Source organism: Zerene cesonia, chromosome 27, assembly GCF_012273895.1.
Source record: "Zerene cesonia ecotype Mississippi chromosome 27, Zerene_cesonia_1.1, whole genome shotgun sequence".
NCBI lineage: Eukaryota > Metazoa > Arthropoda > Insecta > Lepidoptera > Pieridae > Zerene > Zerene cesonia.
Genome location: NC_052128.1, coordinates 1,931,724 through 1,955,941, shown reverse-complemented (window position 1 = coordinate 1,955,941; position 24,218 = coordinate 1,931,724). Strand labels below are relative to the sequence as shown.

General features: G+C 31.5%; 1 protein-coding gene across 1 annotated transcript in view; it reads left to right on the top strand.

Moving 5' to 3' along the window:
- LOC119837489 (head-specific guanylate cyclase) overlaps positions 1-24,218 on the top strand; it is a 93,022-nt gene that overhangs the window by 6,624 nt on the left and 62,180 nt on the right. Inside the window, exon 2 of the mRNA XM_038363081.1 lies at positions 13,599-13,814. Within this exon, the coding sequence (XP_038219009.1) occupies positions 13,632-13,814 (183 nt within the window). The 5' untranslated portion in view covers positions 13,599-13,631. The remainder of the gene's footprint in view (positions 1-13,598; positions 13,815-24,218) is intronic.

Sequence of the window (24,218 nt, the reverse complement as noted above, 5' to 3'; positions counted from 1 at the left end):
TGTGGTACATTTTTTGTGAACAAATAGATTTTACTTTTCAACCGTCTTCAAATAAGGAGGAGGTTCTAAATTCGACTTGTTGACTTGTTTCGAAATGTTTTGTTTGTGTTTGTTACCTCAGAACTGTCCATTGGGTGAACCGATTTTGATGATCTTTTTTGAAAGCTGGCCTTCGGTGCTATCTCGAGATACTGTGCATGCGATATATACTTAATATTACATTACGTAAGTTGCCTTTAATATTTTTAATGTTAATATATAAATATCAAGAATTCGGAGTGCTTAAACCAAGGTTTTTATAAGTGACATTTAATTTATATTCAGTGTTAAGGGAAGGATACTATGAGGGGGATTTGTAAAAGCCCCTTAGTACACTTAGTAGACGAAATTTGATAGCCTTTGTAAATATTCCGCCTTTTCTTTGTGAGGCTATAGAGTATAGTATAAAGGGTAATGTGATGCATGACCCAATTCGGCCAAACATCTTCGAAACCCATTAGTTTATATTTATAAAATGGATTAACTGGAGCTCTTAAATGTAAAATAAACGTCATTGACCTGCATGCCCGAGGAGGGATACTTTTAGATTACTGATATGAAGTTTCGTCTAAATATTTATGGTTTATGTTATACCATTTATATTTAACTATTAGATTATGATTTAGAGTACATTGGATATGAATTTATTTAGCGGTTATTAGCGAATTGTAGATGATTTATTGTCCGATAATTCCTGTATAAACTATTGTTGTAAATAAAATGTCTATAATATAATAAAATTTCTTTTTAAACTAGTTATTTCTCGGAAGTTCATTATCAACTTTAAGCAATTTTTAAATAAAATTTAATCCAACACAACACCCGCCAGGAATATTTCTTACATTCAAATTGTTCGTAATAAAGCAGCGAGCATATATTCATGGTATATACGAGAGCAACTTCCCAACTTTTCTAATAACGCACTCAATTTCAAGGAAACCTTTAAAATTGCTTCGGGAACGAATCCAATGTTGTGTTAACAGTGTAAACTTTGGAATATACATACACCTGGTGTATTAAAATAGGATAAGTTCACAGGTGATTGGTGTTGAACCTGGGTGTTTCTCATCTAGACTACGTTCTAAATTTTTAATGAATCATCAAATCAAATTGTTTCTGAGAATTATTAGAAATTACTCATAGATTATGTAAAATAAATTCCCTCTTTAAACTCGTTGTCTGTTTCTCTTCCCGCCAATAGTTTCTCATTATGCTTGTTAACTTTTCCCATGGTTGTCTGGAGATCACTTCTAAGTGATTAAATAAAAATTGTACGCATATTTTTTAAACTATGTTAATTTTATGTTTTCTTCTTTGTACATATTTGATGAAGAGTTTAATAGATAAATAAATGTTAAATGAATCTAGCTTTGTTCAATCTAGTACATTTGGGTTGGATTTAATTAGATAATATAAAGTATTGTTTAACAAATTTAATTAAAATCAATGTACAATTTACATGATAAGTAGGTATGTAAGTCTATACGTGTCGAATTTATCACTTCCTTTTACAAACCTGCTTAAAAGTATATACCTACATACATGAAATTTTTGTGAATAATATAAATTAATTTATTTTGAAATTAATACTATAGAAATTAAGAACTCAAATAAGCAGAAGCATATATAGGTATATATTGATATTGTATATCTATGATTAGGTAATCATCTTCAAAACGTGTAGAGGTTCAGTAACATAGCGTTTATCTATTCAAATATTTTATTGACGTAGAAACCTACGATTTCTTTGTCAATTTCCATTGTTATGATGCGACAACGTGCCTGGCTGATTCGCTTCCGTTAACAACAGAATACCTACGTATGAATACGTATCCTTCCGGCAAAGTTTTGTTTATAAAAGTACAATAAAACCCCTATACTGAGAATATACCTGCATTTGATCTTGTTATTGAAATGAAAATACTTTTGTGATATCGTTTTAAGTATTTTATAAAGTGGGAGGTACGAGGCAGTGCTGTCAATCAGACTGAATTTTAAAAGTAGGTAATAATTATTCATACGTGCCTGCCTATACTATGTTGTAGGTAAATAATTTAAACGATTTCTTGTTATTCTTTTTAAATAAGTTGTATGTTTGTCTGGTCTTTCGTTTGTCCATGGTATGATTATATATATGAGCGGTAATTGCAAATAAATAATTCCTTATAATAAAATAACGTTATCAATTGAAAGCTGGACTTATTTATATCATGTAATAAAATAACATCGTAACCCGTCTTTTTCGCTAGGCTAGAAAAACCCGCGTATCGTTAATGCCCATTACAGCGATTGATGTTATTGCTTTTATCAGATCTTATCCTTACAAATGTATAGTTCCTATTGCGTAAATCTATTCAAAAAATAATTTAGGCAAACTGTGTTCAAAAAAGAGTCACAAATTAACTAAGGATCAACTTTAATAAAAATGGTTGATTTTTTAAATTAATTGTTGTAAATGTAAGTACATCATCTCTGAAAATATATAACTTATGATAGTTTGATAGTTTGCAGTTATGAAATAGAGCCGGTAGTGACAGACAGATAGACAGAAAGACCAACAGACAGGTTGATGAACAGCGTAGGCTTGGTAACAAGGTTCCATGTTACCTTTTCGAACGGATAAATACGGAGATATGGATAAATAATTTCAAATCCACGAGTAATGCTTCTATCATGTGTGCGACATACAAACAGACCTGTCAAGTACGCACGTTATTATTATTTAAGGACGTGGGTGTATAAAGAGAGGATTATTAAGCAAGCCAATTTTCCTCAAAATTGCGGTTAAATACACATTACTCAAGCTTTATTTTCCTCAGCTCCTCTGGACTTTTGTTTCTCTCCGACGTGTCACTTGTACGGCGAATTACAGTCAATTTGCTCGTCAATAAAAATAAAAGACAAGAGTCACAATATATTTTTGTCACAGACAAATTCCAGGAAGCAGCTTGCTGAAGATCTATATATCCATATAATGTGGCTGCGTAATAAATCTAAATACAATCCACAATTTCTTGTCTATGATTAGAAAAAATATATCACCATTGACGATTGACATAATTAAGTCTTATTTACTGCTTGAACGCAAAGTTTGTGAGTGTCTGTCTGTATAAAATGTACTTTAAGTTATATTCTGGATTGACTAGCTAGTTTTTTCTATATGGACCACTAGTGAAGCCACGGGATCTAGCTGTAATATAATGCAGATGAGAATCCATGTCTTACAAAGATTCTGGAAAATGATTTCAGGATATGATGTAAGACATATTGCAAAGCAAGACCAGCTATGAATAGTTGAGGATTTTAGGATTAACCCAATTGTGTCGGATTAATACAAGGAAGGGTAACATGATATCACCTATTGATAAGTACCTCCAGCCAGTATATTATGTGGACCTTAATATAGAAAGGACGCTCTGGTCGCCAGTCTGATTAGTTAAAAATTTAACTTAAATTTAGATTACGCACATATCGAAATTTGGACTCTTATATTGTAATTAACACCTTAATCTGACGCGCTCAAGTAATTTTTATTTGGAGTAATCTATACTAATATTATGAAGAGTTTGTTTGTTTGAACCCGCTAATCTCAGGAACTACTAATCCGTTTTGAAAAATTCATTCAGTTTTAGATAGCCCATTTATTGAGGAAGGCATTAGGCTATATATGTACCACGGGCGAAGCCGGGGCGGAGCGCTAGTTTGAAAATATGTAGACGCTCTAAAATAATAGGATTTTTTTATAATCACAACGTTCGAGTCATCATGGCTTCCCCTTCTACAAGTAACTCGACAAAATTGTACAAAACATTCCATTAGAGGAAAAGTTAAGAAAATGCAAATCATTTTCATCACAAAGAGACGCATTCCGTTTTTGCAGAAGAGAAGGTATTAACATACTTTATAGGAATAGTTTCTTTATGTATTTCCTTCTTTATTATCTACTAACTGCGCCCCGCGGTTCCACCCGCGTAAGTCCGTATCCCGTAGGAATATCGGGATAAAAAGTAGCCTTTATGTTATTCCAGTTGTCCAGCGTACTACGTACCAAATTTCATTACAATCGGTTCAGTAGTTTTTGCGTGAAAGAGCAACAAACAGAAAGTTTGTTAGGATGTGTGTGCATCCTAACAAACTTTCGCATTTATAATATTGTAAAATTGTTGAGTAGTATAATACATATAAACCTTCCTCTTGAATCACTCTATTAAAAAAACCCCATCAGAATCCGTTGCGCAGTTTTAAAGATTTAAGCATACATAAGGACATAGGGACAGAGAAAACGACTTTGTTTTATACTATATAGTAAAAAGTTTAAAAGATTGGAAAGCCTCACGAATGTTCTATTTTATCATTGCAATATTTATAATAGTTATTGCCTTTCCCATAAAATCACAACCTGTTACAGTTAACGAGAATACGATTAATGATAATCTATTTTTGATGATCCTTTTATGTTTGACTATTGCATTTCGCAATTTCTTTTCGTCAATAAGACAATGTCTAAAGCCTACATAATTGCCACATTGCCACAATGCTTCGTAATTCCTCCAAAACAATCTACAAGCGTCAGTCTCAAAGGGTCGCCATTAAACGCCTGAAGCATCTTGAATCTGTGTTACAACGCATACAGAACCATTTTGCCGATATCACATACATTTAGCTGGCACCAAACAAATTACGTACATTACTTTGAATGCTTCTGTGTACCACATTCGCCGCTAATTCGCGTTTGTGTGGGTGGAATGAAGCAACATTCTCAAGTCTTTGTTGTTCGATAAGCATTGAGTGATAGCAATTAACTGTTTTTTTGGTTTTCTTGCTATCCTTAATTGCTATGAGATACGTTTCAATTTGTCGTGTTTTTGTGTAAAAACGGAACCGTATTACTATGACTTCGATATCCGTCTGTCTGTCTGTCAGTCCATCCGGCACATGAACTGTGATTAGAAATGTTAAATAATTATGTTTTGTTGTTGCCGCTATTAAATACAAACAATAAATATTAAAAATCGAGGATAAGTTTAGAAGCACGGTCATAAATTGGATGGGTGTTCAATATTTTTTGCACTTACTTTATAGATTATTTGGCGCGAGTCAGAATCGCTCTTTTCATTATAACGGCAATAGTTCATTGAAATGACTGGTCGAATCCTACTAATATTATAAATGTGAAAGTTTGTAAGGATGTGTGTGTGTTTGTTGCTCTTTCACACAAAAACTACTGAACCGATTGCAATGAAATTTGGTACGTAGACAGCTGGACAACTGGAATAACATACAGGCAACTTTTTATCCCGATACTCTTACGGGATGCGGACTTACGCGGGTGAAACCGCGGGGCGCAGCTAGTTTTTTTATGACTTCACAAAATAAGCTGACCTCCTTTTCAAATTTATCCTAATAAAACAACTTTTTTTTGTTTCCTAAAAACGTTAAAATTACACTAAGTGAATACTCTTTTATGGCTTTATTGAATCGTAAAAAATCAATTGCGCCATTCAATTTGCAAACGAAGCAGGGATCAATCAATTATAGTGTTATCCGAACAATCTTGCACTATGATGATACAAAGCAATTTCAGATCGCTTCGGTATTATTGACAAAGCTAATTGTTGGGATTGAATCGGATTAAGGGCGTGCTTAGTGTTTCTCGTATGACATTGCGTGCTACATTTCGTTTTGGTAACCGACGTTGCCAAAGTTGAATTGAGAACCTCCTTCAGGTTCTCAATTCGACTGGATTTTGTTTTGTTTTGTTTACAATCGATTTTTTTTTGTATTTGCATAGAAATTGTTGTCATTTAGTCCTATTTTAGAATCTGGAGATCTCTATGCTCCGGTACGTTGGTGTTTTTTCTTGAGCTTTCACGCGGCATTTATGCCGTTGGTAGCCCTTTTAATGACGAAGTTATGAGAGGTTTAAAAAAATGTTTTAATAATACATCTAGTTTCTATTCTAGTTTTTCATTCTAGTTTTATCATACTAGTTTCAAAAAGAGAAGAATTTCTTAAAAGCTTATATGATATAATTAACAAAATTTTCTCACGTTTCCCAGTTTCTCTTTTACAGAATAATCGTGAGGAATTTATTTAATGCTGGCGATCCCTATCAGGCAAATAGTACAAATACTCATAAAATTATTGTCTTGTCAAGAATCAGATTAATCATTCTTGATAGGTGTATCATAATTTATTAAATAAATATAAAATTTTTATTCATTTATTTTTTTAGTCGGGCAAAGTGAAGTCTATAAAATTCGATAGAAACAAACAGGCAGTTGAAGCTAATAAAAGCGCGTTAAAAAAGCCTGTATTTGGAAAATTTGTACTATACTGAAATGAATATGACTCATTTAAATAACATTACTATGAACATATAGTGATGTTTTGAAAATTTTCAATGAACTTTTGAGGAGATTTTATTCATAAAAAAATTAACCCCTAATTATTTTTTTTAATTCAGTAAGCGCTCTACAATAAAAAGGTTTCATAAAACTGAAATAATGCTCATTTGAGAATTTTTCTGCAGTCTGCCAGCAATTAATAGGCCGTAGAACTGGGCTTGTTAGTAAAGAAAATAAATATTTTAGTTTAGTAAAACATAGCTTTTTATTTCACTTTTAATTTTGTTCAGGTAATCATTTGTTAATAGACCAAAAGAAACCTCATATTTTAATAAAATTTTCAAAAACCATTTCACGGATTATCTTATCAATAACACGCTTGATTGTTAATATAATTTGGTAATGTTGAAGTTAATCCGCACACATGTTTTTAGTTTATAAACTTGCAAAAAAATCTAGTTATATAATTTATTTACTTGCCTCTATTTTCCATAAATTATATCATACTAGCTGCGCTTCGCGGTTTCACCAGCGTAAGTCCGTATCCCGTAAGAATATCGAGATAAAAAGTTGCCTATATGTTATTCCAGTTGTCCAGCTATCTACGTACCGAATTTCATTGCAATCGGTTCGGTAGTTTTTACGTGAACGAGTAACAAACACACACACATCCTTACAAACTTTCGCATTTCTAATATTAGTAGGATAGGATATGTCATATATCATCCTCTTCTCTTTTTTTTACAAAAATGGTCTATATTACTGGGTAGGAAGGTAGTATTTCGAATACTAAAATGGAACCAAATTACAACAATTACCAATCAAACACGTCAATCCGTAGAAAACCCACGGAGAAGTAACAAAACCAACAAAAATGCAGTCGAATTGAGAGCTTACGTTTTTCGGAACGTCGGTTAAAAACACAAATGACTACAAACTTGAAGCGCTTTATGCCATTCGTATTCCGTCCATTTTTAACCACTATATCATAACAGAGTTATAATAATAATAATAATAATAATAAATCTTTATTTCTTAGGTTTTTTACATTATTGTACAAGTGGATTGTGGCTCAGGCCCTCTTGCTAGGTAATACCTGTGTTAAGAGGACCTGTTCCTTCTCTTGGATTGATACATATAATAACAATAACATTGTTCTAAGTAGATCGAAAGATTAACATTTTTTTTTTTCTTTTTTTTATTTATATATCTAAGGGTAATCCAATTTCCAACAAACTGACTGTGCTTAAAATTATAAAACTTTGGTGTGTGTGTGTGTGTGTGTGTTATTGCAGTCAATATATTCCTGACCTTTAGCTTAGACAAGGCTAAGCTAAGTCCTACGTGACTGTATAGCACGTGACATCATGAATACTTTATCTGATATCCTGATAGTTATAATACTGATCTAGTCTAGGTCGTAAAGATTTGATTTTTTGAGTTAAATTGCATTTTGATTTATATTGTTGGATTGAATCTCTTATTATTATCTGTGGAAAATTTTAAATTTACATCTATGAAAATAATACGAATTTTTAACACTTAAAACAGAATTTAGGATTTTTGTATTAAATTACACTACTGCTTTAATGAATTTTTCATATGATTTTTTTACTTCACTAATTTTATTAGTCTTGTCACAGACTAACTTATTTACGAAATAATATAAGCAAACATATAACTTGACAAACATATAAGCAAATATAATGTATTTTCTTTATAATATAATATAGCAATCTCAGTTACCAGACCTTAGCAATCTCGTCGGCCATGGCCGTTTAAAATTAAGCTATTTCTCTGAAATTTTCCGTTTATAACTTACTTAATGGCCCAGATGTTCTGGGGAGATTGAACAATTTTGCTATTCTGATGGATTGTTCTTGATGTATGATGCTTGAATGAATTTCGTAAATTTACGTTCTGTTTTTGAATACTCATTAATAATGAAGCAGGTCATTTAACGTAGATAATTACTTGTGTTTGATTAGTTCGAGTAATTAAATGGATTTTAAGCGCGATTGGTTGATTGTATTATTTACTGTTTAAACAGTTTTAAACTCCGTTAAAATGTCTTAAAACTTTTAAATCGTTTACCATCTTAACATTAGTTTTGAACAAGGATAGTTTACAGGATAGTACTAACAAATCCTAATAATATTATAAATGAGAGTTTATAAGGATGTGTATATGTTAGTTACTCTTTCATACAAAAACTACTGAACCGATTGCAGTGAAGTTGGTACGTAGCTAGACAACTGGAATAACACATAGGCAACTTTTTATCCAACTGAAAAATAATAAATAACAAACTATACGCAATAACCCACCACATGATAACAAAATAATTGAATCAAAACATCGCTACTATGCATGGTTAAATCGTTAAAAATGAACTTCCAATCAAAAGTTCGATTCAATTCACCAAAAATGGGCAATAAAGAAAAAACCATACCTAATTCCTTTGAAATTGCATCAATAACGCAGCGAACAAGGAAAGGCTATTTCAAGCATTTTCTCTGTTGGAAAAATGGGTAACTCTCTGAGGGATCGGTTTTAGGAATCGCAACAGAATTGGAACAAAGCGGAATAAATCAGGAGAATTGGTAACACGAATTTACCATCTATTCAGATTGTTAGACTAAAGATTTTCTTATATTGGTTGTTTTCTTATATTGGTTGGTACTCTTGAAAGTAACCGTTGTATATTTGTAATTGCTATTACTAAATTAATTAGCTAAATAAGATATAATTCCTTAAATACTGTATAAAAATTAAAGAATGTTATTGGAAATTTACTCTTGATAAGGAAGGAAAAAGCAAACAACACAGGCTAGAGATTCACAATAAGTTTATTGGCGCTATATTCTCGTACCTACATGAATATACGTTTATAAAATTTATACATATAAAATATAAAACATTTTAATAGAATTTGAAGATAAAAAGAGATCATTCTATCCTCGTTATCACCTTGGTGATAAATGGGTACACATGGAGCAAAAAGGTACCAGTTTAAATCACTGCACTAGATGGTCATTAGGCTCTAATGGTTCTTATAGGAAAGTGTATTTATGGACCCTCGTATATGTAACGTAATTGAACGATAAGGAATTGGGATACGTACAAAGTTTGATACTATTAATGGATACTAGCTTACCTTCCGCGGCTTCGCCTGCCTTGTCAAAGTGAGATGTTTAAGCATGATAAGAAGTAGCATATTATTTCACTCCTCAGCCTCCAAATGGTACTCTAAACAAAAAGTATCAACCAATTAAATCGCTGCGTTCTGACGTAAAAGAAAGTTAAACAAACAAACAAGCACACTTTTGCATTTATAATATCAGTAAGGATTGTTATTATGTACCGTAATATTCGGATATAAATCACAATAAAAATAACGCAGATACGCTATTTTTGATATTCCGTGGGGGAAGTCAAACACATAGAGTCCATGTCCATGTGATATCTATCTATTCTTCGGAAAACGTTATGGTGATTACACCACGAGCTCAAATATGTACTTATAAAGCTGAAGACTTTGTTTGTTTGAACACAACAATTTCAGGAACTACTGGTCCGACTTAAGAATTCTTACAGCATTAGTCAGTCCATTTATCGAGGAAGGCTATAGGCTATATAAATGTACCACGGGCGAAGCCGGGGCAGACCGCTAGTTATGCATAAACTACACTTAGGAAAAAATATATAAACAACAAGTCATAATAAAAATACCCGAAAGAGGGGTCATAAATATCACAAAAACATCTTGCATTACAATTAAACCAGTTTGTCAACCCAGGATATTGCGAATTCAAAAACCTCTCAAGTATATTTGACACTTAAAATGTGGAGTCGCCAACTGTTTTGTATAATTAATTTAAAGCCACATTTTCTCGCATTAATATATATGTGGGCTTAATATTATGATGGAAACATGTCGTGATTTAATTAACTTTGTTTCCACCTGAGGATATTACTTTAAATGTTGGTATTTATATTAATAGGAGGTGTATGGTTTAGGTAGTTAAAATTATTATCAATATATTCAGCCAACCTAAACAGACGTATATATCCGGTATAATCTCCGTCTTTTCATACATCAAATTTACATTTATTATCATTCGTTGAAGGTTTTAATACGCGATTCTTCCATTCAATTAGTTTAGGGTTAGGTACCGATTAACCTTCTAATCTTATTGCCTTTTCTACCATCATCCTTTTTACTTTCATATGTTTTCTGTGCCACAGCTAAACAAGCTTTTATGGGTGTCATCTTAATTTTGGTTTAAGTACACTATGTTATTTCGTTCCAAATAAACAATTTTGAATTTTTCATGAATTCACTTTTAAACTGATACATTGACATCTACGTCGCTATTACCACAGATGGGTACATCATAATATAACTCTCTTTACCACACCTCATTCAGGGATCGAATAGTTTCAAGGCATCAGTAGAACATCATATTTGTCGGGCAAATGAGGTCACACGTGTACAAAATTGGTCGTTGCAGAACCGACATAAATCTGCGACTATTTCCGTAATATCTTAAAAATATTCTTACCAGCGTTGGTATATTTTATCTTTGTTGCATGCCAACATTTCCTCTAGAACGGAGTGTTGGATTTTTCTTTAGTTATTGTTACATGCGTGTTACAGACTTTAATGGTTGTGTCGAAGCGGTTGAGTCATGCTGCGACATTCTTGGTAATGGGATGGATTAGCGTTACACTTAATGGTGCTGTTATACCATACCAAAAAGACCTAGTCTAATTAGCAGTTTTCTTACAATCTTATATTTCACCTAAAAATACTACTACTAAGTACTTGTAAGTTGTTATTAATTCTTGCGGCAGAATAACGGGCAAATTAAATACACTAAGGTTAGATTTCATAAATATGCAGGAATGACTTTGAATAACGCAAATATGTACATATATATTTAAAATAGAATATATACGTATGTTAAATAATAACTCAAGACAAACATTGAACAATCATCTTATAAAATTACCCATATTTAATAATTATTATTATATTTCTAATTAAATTATTAGATACCTTATACGTACTAACATATAAGGTATCTAATGCTTTCCAGTGAACTGGTATAATTATAATGGAATTGCCTGCCAAATGTTGTACAAATTCTCGGAATCTGAATATAAATTCCTATTTCTAGACACCATTTTAATTTGATATATATAATCCCCAAAGAACATCGTTTGTAGCAAATTATCTCTTTTCCTCGAATAAATGTTACAACTGTGTACAATGCTCGTGTAATTGTGTTCGAATATAATTCGTCTAGACTAGACAAACATCGTTAACTCTAAGTTTGTCACTCTAATATGTTGAATTCTTTCAAGTCCTGAATGTACTTGACGATATTTTGTAGCAGAGCTGGGATAAATCTCTCTATTTTTATTAGCGTGTTTTGCACGGATTATTATTTGAACTATATACTTTTATGTGCTTGAAATAATTTAAGGTCGTTGTATCTGAGAATATATTTTAAATTCATTGATACGTTTTGAAATAGTTAAGATTTGTTCTTCTATTGAAATTCGAATACCTACCGTTTACTCCATCGATCCGAAATTAAATTAAATCGTTCTTTTTTTTACAAATAAAAATTACTAAAAGTGATACGCTCTCAACATTTTACGCTTAGCACACTTATACTTAAATTCCAATGAACTTTAAATATAAAACTATATATCATAAACGAATACAGTATTAAAAGGATTTTACTCATTAATATAACACCTTTAGTAAGAATGGGCAGTAATAACTATAAGAATTTTATTCATTGATATCATCCACAGTATTGTGTAATAAAATGGTATAGGAAAACCATTATGGTGAATCGTTGAGCTTGGAATGCACCAGTAAAGGACCCGTAATGACAAACTGAATATTAAATGAATTCTTCTCCACCTACCGTTGAAATTATTTTTTGCGTATATATAAAATGAAATGTGAAGTGAATCAGAAAGCCTAAATAATTAAAGATGTATAGATCCACTTGGATGGGATTGGCTATTTGATTTAAATGAATGAGTTTGGCTTAATAAAATTTATGTAATGTTCATTGTATCTGTAATATTCTATTGCCCATGACCAGCGTGGTGATTTATGGCCGGAGCTCTAATAGGAGGACTAATGGTGATGATTCCCGCTATCCTAATTTATTATTAAAATATTATCAGGACAATTATGCGTCTAAATTTTAATAGTACAGAGGTAGTCTCTAGAGAGATCTTTATTTTTAGAATTCTTGTAGCCTTATTTTAAAAAGGTCAATCTTTATTTAATTAAAGTTAATTTCAAATTCCCGTTAGAACAGTTCTATTGGTACGTATAATTCGAATTCCATTTATTTAATGCTATTATGATCGCTTAGTTTATTTGCGCAAATATCTACGCTGCGTATTTCTATTTGCTTCTGAACTAACTTTACAGTTTATATTTGCTGTTTGAATTGCAATTGAATTTCTATATCTTATCAACCGACAGCAAAAAAGGAAAGAGGTTATCTATTTGACTGTTTTTTGTTTGTTTCCTCGTAACTTTTGACTGGGAGAGCCAATTTTTATGTTTCTCTGACAGTTGGAAGGCGGCTTAGTTTTTCTTTTAAAAAATAATTATAATTAATATGAAATGTGAATTTAAGTCGTAACAATATACCTAATATTTGACACTACAATCTAATAATAGTAAATATTCAAAAAATGCATTAATTATTCATTTTAATACAACTCTGACAACTGGAATAGCATATAGGCAACTTTTTATGCCGATATTCCTATGGGATACGGACTTACGCGGGTGAAACCGCTTGGCTCAGCTAGTTAATTATAAATCTGTATGCTAGATGGCCGGACGAATAATCTTGTTCAGTCATTCACCTTCAAGTACCTATCAAACTCTTATTACGGAATTCAAATGGGACACGTCAATTAAATAAATGAACCAATACTAGAGAGAACTACGCTAGATGCCAAAATACGATTTCAGTATCTTTCCATTGATAGCAATCGATTCAGTAGTTTTTGCGTGAAAGAGTAACAAATACAACCTTACAAACTTTCGCATTTATAATATTAGTAGGATCTTCTAAAATTTCAATGTGTAACGTAATTTGTGATGAGAAGTTTCAGTAAATACTTCAAAACTCCTCTTTCAATTGTGTGTTTGTATTTTTCCAGGTCAACAATGAGCACACTATGACCTAATCGATCATGACGTGTCCATTCCGCCGTGCTTCGTCGCAGCACCAGTTCGCTAATGGCGCCGGTAGGAAGCCAGAGTTCAGGTCAAGGCAATCCTCTGTGCATCTGCCAACGGAAGAAGAGGATGGTGAGAGCAACACGCTCACCTTGAAGCATTTGAGTGAAGCTCTGAAGCTCCTGACTGCTCCTACTGTAAGTATGCAATAGTGAGATAGGCACTTATCTAAATGTATATATATATACTAGCTGCGCCCCGCGGTTTCACCCGCGTAAGTCCGTATCCCGTAGGAATATCGGGATAAAAAATAGATGTTGGCCGATTCTCAGATCTACCCAATATGCTTACCAAATTTCAGAGGAATCGGTCAAGCCGTTTCGGAGGAGTATGGCAACGAAAACTGTGACACGAGAATTTTATATATATAGATATAACTTAAAAGTAACTGACTGACATAGTTATCTATCAACCCACTATCTATCAACCCATGGGTTGAAGTTTGGCATGAAGATAGGTGTTATGACATAGGCATCTGTCAAGAAAGGATTTTGATAAATTCCTCCCCCAAGGGGATAAAATAGGTGATGAAAGTTTTTAATTTTTTAATAACTATGAAAATTTATTAAACGTAGCAACGTATTGTACGTATTGGATAAAATTGAATATTAACTAGTTATTTTCTTAAGATATGTATATTAAGTGAGAATTATAAAAAAAAAAAATGAAACAGATAAATGCTAAAATAAACTAGTACTAAAATAGGCTGTTAAATTTTGATTTTTCAAATTCAAATTCGTTTTTTAAATCAAACACTTATATAGCTTAGTACCTTAAGATATTAGTATAAACAAGTAATATAAACGGTTCCTGACCGATATGTTTGCTAGGTTACAGGGTAAACTCTATTAAAGATATCAGCTCCTTCTCCATATCACTAATATAGAATAACATAAAAAAAAACATAAAAAAGTCGCACCGTGGTCTTCACAACTTAGTCAACGAAACTGTAGATAAGGAGATCAAATTTCATTTTCAAAAAAAAGTACTCTATGTATGTTACAAAAATTGCTTTGTCGTGATACTAAATTAATCCTTAAAAATTACTTCAACTTCCATCCACCACAATATAAATTCTGCTATCAAATTTCGAGATATAAAATACCCCGATTCATATTCCGAGGTAATTAATTAACAGGCAAACATCGTTCATAGCGTTTAAATTAAACTTTGTATAGACACTTAATACCTTCAGACGTTTCCATCTGTTCATTTTAGCTCTCTAAATCTCTCTTTGTGCGCCATTTTTATTTAACTTTTTTACTCTGACTTAAGTTTCCGGAGCTACAACGAGTTTCTTTGTTGATCAAGACCTGCAATTTCTACTGATTACTAATTAAACTGTCTTTGTTACACTACACTTTTCTATTAGAATACAAAAGATGTTGTTAAATCGTCATTATTTACAAATTTAACTTTGTTTAGTTGTTATTCTAGTTTATATTTGGTTCTATTATGTTCACTGACGTTCCCAAAATTCGAGGAAGTTCTTTATTCAACAGTTTTTTATTTATAAATATGATTTTTATTTTCACCCACGTAAGGCTGTATCCCGTAGCAATATCGGTATAAATAGTTATCTATATGTTATTCCAGTTGTCCAGCTGTCTACATACCAAATTTTATTGCAATCGGTTTAGTAGTTTTTGCGTGACAGAGCAACAAACACACACACATCCTAACAAACTTTCGGATTTATAATATTAGTAGGATTGGTCAGATAATATAGTAAGACAAGATAGGATAAGATATGATAAGATAATCATTGAAACTCTACGAAACTCGTTAGCGCTGATTATTAAAACAAATGAATATGGTTAGTTATGAATGCTCCACGGTCTAAATATATAGGTAGAAAAACTGTGGACATTGATATTATGAGAACAATAGGTGTTAAAATTTATGTCACACACAACTTCCGGTATTTATTTGATTCACTAACTCATCCGTGACTGATAACAATACGAATTTTATTACTGTTTTATTAATATGTGATGTAATGAAGTTCTTGTAGGTGTTGATAGCTTCTAAATTCAGATAATCTTTTCTAATTAAATTTAAGTATGTTTCGTTAGGTCACGTGATCGACCTCTGATTTATCAAACACAATACAAAGACTACGTTTTCTAAAAAAAATACATATACATTTAATTGTCTGCATGCTACTACATAAATAGTAAAATATATATGAATAATAAACTCAAACATTTATTTATTCACCTAGAATTCTTTCAGCGCTTTTGAATAATAACATAATTTCATATTTAGGGTTCAGAAATCAGTTTCTACACATAAGGACAGTAGGTATTTAAAAGCTCTTTTAAATAATCTAAATTTTACGTTATATCATCATCATCATCATCATCAGCCCATATATGTTCCCACTGCTGGGACACAGGCCTCCTATGAGGGTTCAGGCCATAATCCACCACGCTGGCCAAGTGCGGGTTGGCAGATGTCACATGTCGTTGAACTTTTGATTCTTGGACATGCCGGTTTCCTCACGATGTTTTCCTTCACCGTTTAAGCAGTGGCGATATTATCCACATATGCAGATAAATTGAAAAATCAATTTATTTCCTGCACGCTCGCCCGGTCTCGAACCCCGACTTATCGATTTTGAAGTCCGAGGTTCTCACCACTGAGCCACCACTGCTTTACGTTATATACTACGTTATATATTATAGCATAATCTTTATGAATGATAAACAATTTATCCAAGCATTAAGGCACTTAATGTATAAATTGCAGAAACATTTAGTCTATTTGGCTTAAATTCCCAAACGGTGTTGCGAAACGGTATGCATCTAACATTAAGTGCGGTTAACGCTCCGTGGTCAGATACAGGTGAAGAGAAATTTGGACAATTTTGTACTGCATAAGTGTTCCAATTTAAGCGAGTGCGAATCTGAATATTCAAAGTTAGCCTTGATGAATATTAGCTAATTGTATTACCTTTGTTTATTTATATATGATAATAATATATATCTAAAGTACCAACTTTATCAAATTAAGCCAAGTAAATCCACACATTTTCAGGTATATAGCAACTGCCTCGTACTTTACAACCCACAGGTCCTGTTGCGATCCTAAGTAGTGTAAAAAAACGGTCAATATAAACACTGATCACGTTCTTCTTGTCCATAAAAAGATCAGGAAAATGGATAAAATTGATCTGACACACAACTGTCCTATATCCCTTTTGGGAAAATGGGGCTATAGGGAATCGTATATTTCATGCTTTTCATTCTGCTTTGCGTGAGTCTTCATTTTAACTCTGGAAAGCTGTTCGGATGCACTTCGTGGGTTTATTTTGGGAATAAAAAAACTGGCGATCTTGAAATAATGTCTGTTACACTTAATTCAATTGTGATGGTAGTTTTTGTAATAGCGTTAAAGATAAGCTTGCATAATTAACATTGATGTCAAAATCAATAAAAAAATTAGTAGTATTATACGAATATAATATGTCTGTACCTATATTATGAATATAGATGTATATTTTCCTAGTAATGTCTTGATATATACATACTAGAATTTATCTAATAATAAATTTTTTTCTTGTTCATCAGTTCTATGTCATTTTCTTCATTGCGATATAATTATATACATAAAAACAGATTCAAATACGTTGCAACAAAGCTGCTAATGCCAGTTAAAATCTAGCTCATTATTACGTTTCAACTCTATTTTAAGATAATGTTTGAGCACCTAAGCCCTAAAGGAAGTGTTTCCATTAGTTGACCATGTTTTACGCAAAATTATGCAAATTCGGGGATTGTGGAAGCGGGTTATGTAAGTGGTAACACCAGGCTTAGAATTTAGTAGCCATCGTTTAAGATATATCATATTCTCTCCTTCCTACAGGCTGAGTTTTGGCGGGACGCCGTCGAATTCCAGGAAGCACCCCTTCAACTTATCTACCGTATAGTTTTGCTTTGTTGGAAGAAATTCCTTTTTAGCTATTGTGAGTTATATAATATAATTCTTAATATTTTAAAAAATTATGTTACGTCATACATAATAACATATTTTACTTTACATAATTTTCCGCCTACAGCTTTGCCCGTGTTTTCAGAGATAAAGTTGGCGACTCGCGAAATTTAAGTTTATTTTTGTATAAATCTATCATTTCATGACATAACATTGACAAACAGACAGAGTTATTTTGCCTTTATTATCTTACTAGAGAAGCAAAATCAATACAAGGAAAATTTAATAGCAGATATATAAACATACATTCTTCTTAGTCAGATGATATAGGACTTCTTAATATAACTGTTACAAAATACACCGGTTGCGCAAACGAAAAATATTTTCGGGCAAACCGCAAAACGGATAGTACGTTTATGATGCAATCAATCATATTCAATAGCGTACTTAAAACGATACTGTATATTGCGTAAGCAGTTTGTTTAGAAATCTCGTTGGTAATTGGTAAACAGTCATCTTTTACGATTAACTGGAATGGGTAAGACATGGCAACATTTTTATTGGCGTTCTATTTTTTACTAATTATGAGTTATATAGGGGCTCTATTTGTTTAATTGTTTCTTATTTATGTGTGTTTATAATTACTAGCTGCGCCCCGCGGTTTCACCCGCGTAAGTCCGTATTCCGTAGGAGTATCGGGATAAAAAGTTGCTTATATGTTATTCCAGTTGTCCAGCTATTTACGTACTAAATTTCATTGCAATCGATTCAGCAGTTTTTGCGTGAAAGAGCAACAAACACACACACACATCCTTACAAACTTTCGCATTTATAATATTAAGTAGGATTTTAATGAGCATTTAATAAATATTATAGATACGTAATTTATTAATACGCAGCTTTTTGAGTTAAAGTAAATTTTTAAACAAAATAAAACCTTTTAACGTGTTTTTCAACTATCATCATGTAACACAACAATTAAAGCAGATATCATTTTTTCATCGATGAATAAAATCTTAATGTTAAATTTTAAAAAGGCCTCGCGAGGTTATATAAACACCTACGTAGGTACTTTTCTTAAATAATCGTCTGATATCAGAAATATATCCGGTTTCGTTCACTTTTTTTCATCACATTGATCGAACCAGGAAGATTAAGTATGACATCAATCATCGTAATACATTACTCGTATTATTTGGATCTCAAAAATAACGTTCCTTGATATAATCGCATGGGAAATAAAAATGGAATTATCTTCGGTTCGTGTCCTGGATGGATAAAATTGTTTTGACGAGTTGTCTATATTTCGTGATTCATATATTATGTCTCATAGTTAGTAGTTAGTGTTCCGAATAGGTATATTATATATTAAGATAATGCACCCATTTTTTAAGAACTTCAAAATACGAGGAGGTTCTCAATTCGATTGTAATTCTTTGTTTATTTCTTCATAACTTTTTAGTAGGTGAACAGATTTTTGTGTTTTTTCTTGGCCTAGTTCTCATAATTTGAAGCGGGCTTAGTTTTCCTTAAAATGTAAGTATGTTTGTTTGCATATCATATGAAATTAATATTTAATAGAAAATGTATATAATTTACGTTTTTTTATATATTTTTTATACATGCTTTTATTAGCCTCACCTATATGTTAACACGTTACCAATTCTTAGACACAATTTGACCCACTTTACATCTTCCCATAGCTAGTTTATTTACCGATAATGTGAATGTTATTGAAATTGTTAAGTTTTATTATTGCATAAAAACAAAAAAAAAAATACATACTATACAACTGGTTAGATGGATAAGATAAGTGTTAACGTCTTGGGTCATTTAAAAATATGCACAATATTTACCAGATTTGCTAGGCGAAAATAAAGTCTAAATATTAAATATATGTACAACGTTGTTGTACATTTCTGCCATCAGTTTTACATTAAAAAAATAAAATTCTTGTGTTGTAAGCCCTTTACGAGCTTTTATAACATTATATGAACCTAAGAACTAAAAGTTCTTTTACCTAGATCAATTTAATCAACCAGGTGTTGCTATTTAATTAATTATTTTGTAAAAGTTTCCTTCCACCTCATTCGGATTGTCATCACCTATTTATTTACTATAAGCGATCTTGTATACAATTGTTTAGTTTAACTTAAGTACAATTTTATTCACAACTGTAGTCTGCTAATTGTTCCAGTGATTTATTTATTGACTTGTAACTTCTTATTATTTCGTGTGACCGTTATTCTATTGCTAACAGTTGTAACTCGGCATATCTTGTTACAAGTTCTTGTACGTCACATGTAACAGTGATGTCATGTTTTATTTATAGATTTGCAACGTCAACCCCGATGAAACAGATAATATAATTAGGTCATACATGCACCACAATGCCTATACTGCTATTAGTAAGCATTACATACCTACCTACGATAATAAACCATTTAATAATCTGGTATTAGATAGCGAATTACGTTTGTAACACGCTTTTATTAGCTTTAGCGGTATGAGTGAATGCGTTATTCTGTATGTAATCGATTTCTTTAGACTTTATTTTGACCCTCTTTGTTGTGTGTAAAAATTTGTCTTTGTCAGGAAATTGTAATGATTTGGTCCCATTTTCGAATCTAGTTTTTTGCATAAAATAATTGTTTATTACATGTGTGTAATCTCGGATCAATCTGTGACTGTTTATTAACATTTAAATTCCCAAAAAAATCTTTCTCTGCAACTTTTATTAAAGAAAAATACTGCCCAAATATTACTAGCGCATCTTTGCCAAAAATAAATGAACTACCACAATTTCGACTACATTTTCGCATACAAAATAAAGCATTCACACAAATGTTAGTTTTCATAACGCTTTCCGAACCTAAATACAGCTAGCGCATTATTCTCTGGGTCAAACGACGTGTATGACGGTTATGAGGTTTCTGGATTATTCTTTTGTGAAATGACTCAATATTACCATGTGGCTATTCGAGTTTCTATTTACGACTTTTAATAAAACCTTACCCGAAAAGTTTCATTAATACAGCTTCAGGAGTAAGCTTGAATTTATAACACTGCATTTTCATTGTTTTCTTTATATTCATTTCTAGAAATGTTGCAATAAAATAAAAGATATTGTTCTCAAATAATTACTTTGCATAAACCCCTGTCCTTAAAACATGCTTTTGTTGAGTATTGTTTTATTATTTCTTATATATATTTCGAGAAAATTTATGCAGTAAAAGATTGGAGTTAATATGGCGTGATATTTTTTATATATTAAATTTTAATTATGGACTCTTTTGTATATTATCTTGCTATATTTCGGCTTCTTTATTAACAGTCAGAGTGTACGTGATTTCTTATTTATATAATCTTAATTTAGCTATCACCCTTATAATAGCTAGTAATTATAATATTATGTTTTATCTACACCACAGATAACATAATACTATTTTCTTGTGTTTGATTTGACACGAGTATTATACATTTACCAATTTAAAAAAGCTGTAAAGTGTTCAAAACGTCGGGTTAAAAATATATAATGAATAAATCGCGTTTAAAATCCGTTAAAAGTTTTAATACTACAGTATTAAATAGTCTATACTAAAAAAAGTAAGCTGGAGAGTTTAAATGCGTAATCTTAGGAGTTACTAGATCGATTTCAAAAAATATACTGCATATGTTCCATAACACCGAGCGCACCACTAGTTTAATAATCTTTACTTGATTCATGAATTCAGTATAACTCATTTTTTTCTAACGTATTTAAATCGCTTCAAAATTGTGAGATAGCTTTGAAAAATGTATGAAAATTGGTAAATGAATATCGGTTGTTTGTGGATAAAACTTTGGCTATATGATTGGAAGGAAATTAGTGGGATATGGATTGAAACGTTAATGAAATATCGATTAAATTTCTGATTTCAAATATCTTGTTTGTCCTGTTGGTGTGCGAAGCCAAATATGGGAAATTGAATCGCGTTTATTATTATTATTACACTCATCCTCAATTTTAAAATTTCGATCTTTTCCGTTTACGCTTAATGACAGCAAACTAGTTGTTTTGTGTTCAAAAATTCAAATAGTTCTGCAATAACTGCGTTCAATTTTCAATGTTCGACAGTTCGTTCCAGTGATTGTTTTACATAGAAAGTGTGCGTAATATAACATTATACACATAAATGTAATTAAAATTTAAGAAACGTTGATATCATTTTGTGCTGACGGCCATCTTGGATTTATAAATTGTCGTAGTGTGTCATTAAGATTAGAAAAAAAAATTTCAAGTGACTTCGTTTAATGTAAGCATGAACGATTTTGGTAAATTAGGAAATATTCATTATTAATGTTATAAATTTCGTTTCTAAGAAACTGTTTTATAGCGATATTAAAACGTATCCCTTCTAATATTATAAATGCAAAGTCGCTCTGTCCGTTTGTCTATCTGTATATCTGCCTCTTCTTCACGCCTAAACCACCTACTAACCTAACCGATTAAGATGAAATTTGGTACAAAGTTAGTATCCTGGATAAGGACAAAGGATAGTTTTTATCCCTCGGGAAGGAAAGCAATGCGGGAAAAACCCCAGGACTGTTTATTTTTCCATTGACCATGCGGACGATAGGCTAGTAAGCAATAAAACGACATAAATACCTAGCTACTACCAACGAAGTTGTGGGCAGACAGCTAGGAATAGGTACATAAAATTTTAAATTAATGTCTAGAATAGCATTAACACGTCACGTCTGGGTCGACCCCTGGTGAAACTTTTGCCATATCCTGGCTGTTATGCTCTGTTGAGTCGATGTGGGCTTATCATGCCTTTGTTCAAGCGGCTTTTGTTCGTTATTTTATGTGCTGTTTTAATGTTTTGTATGAATTAAATTAATCATTAAGGACTTAGGCACATGAAACCGAAAGAGTAGAAGAAATTCGATTACTGTGGCAGGATCACGGGTGGCCGAGAGGCTAGACGTTGCTACGGTTAGGCAAGAAACGCAGGTTCGAATCCTGCCTCGTGATCAAATTTTTCCTATTCTTTCAAAATTTCTAATTAATCATTAAGGACTGTTTATTATATGGAAATTAAGGAAATTGACCGTTGATAACAAAAGTGTTTGATGGTTTGGAGTGTTATGAAATCTGTACGGTTATTGAACCGTTAGTAATGACTAAGCGAATGTAAATATATCTCATAGTGGAAATGAAATTAAATGAATTTATTCGCACGAAAAATAGTCTAGTCTATTCTTTCAAAATTTCTCATTTATAAAGCTTTTCAATGCAAAATTATATTTAGTGTGGTCTAGTCAAAATTATATATAAATATCTTTTTTTCATCAAATACTTAAGTGTTTAAGGTTGCGTTAACCTAACCTTACTAAGAAAGTAAGCTTATTGATTCGTTTATTTACATAACAATGAACGGTTTACTTAAGATTGATATCATTACAGAGTAACCTGTATCATAGATGCCAGCATAATTTGATGAAGATACATTAAAATTACTAATCAATTCAAAAGAGCCATTTTTTGTAAGTCATTTTTACCGCCGTTTAACATCATTATCTAAATTCGTTTGATTACAAATGAAACCGCGGGCTAGTTGGCTAGCTATTATATACCTAAGTATATTATGTTTCATTACAATTAAAAAATAATAATCGTTTATAGACCGTCTATGTAGATATTACCACGATAGACCGCTTCACCACTTTCCAGCAGAAAGAACTGTGGTCAAACGTGTGCCTATCTATTAAAAAAGTAAATAATATCTAATTCATAACAATACCCCATCAAACAACTTTATAAAATATATAATCTGCGAATAAATAACCATATAATTCGCGTGTGAATGAGATGAATAGTAGGAATTTCTATTTCCTCAAGACATTTATTTATAGGGAAACTTTCGTGACACGAATAAGAAAGTAAATTGGAGCATACGGCCCGAGTTTTTATTGTTATTGATTATGGCGAATTAACGCAATCCATCTGTAACTTATTACACGATGTCAGAAGGAGGGTAACGTTTTAAGATTGCATTTATGGCTAGGCTTTATGTCGTTGCATTTGTCAGTATTTGAGTTTATTTGTCTAAATATAATGCATCTGGAACTATTTGCGTAACTTATTATAGGCTTTAATAATTGTTTTTGTTTTGTAAACCAGTATAATTAACTGTAAAATCTATATATAATCAGAAAATATACCCTACTACGAGTACCTGATTTATCGTAATCAATTATAAAATTTGAAATCATAACATTAAAATCAAAGCATTATTTTAATACGACATACACATATTATGTGTGTGTTTCGTTGCGCTTTAAACGCAAGTATATATATATATATATATATATATATATATATATATATATATATATATATATATATATATATATATATATATATATATATATATATATATATATATATATATATATATATATATATACATACATATTGTTACAATCAGCCTGAAATCGTTACAAGAATTAATGGGTTCAATTTTTATTTTCTATAAAAATGTAATATTATAAACGTTGAAGCTTCTAAAGAATTGCGGACTGTAATTATTGTTTGTGTTATATGTGTAAAATAAATAACTTAC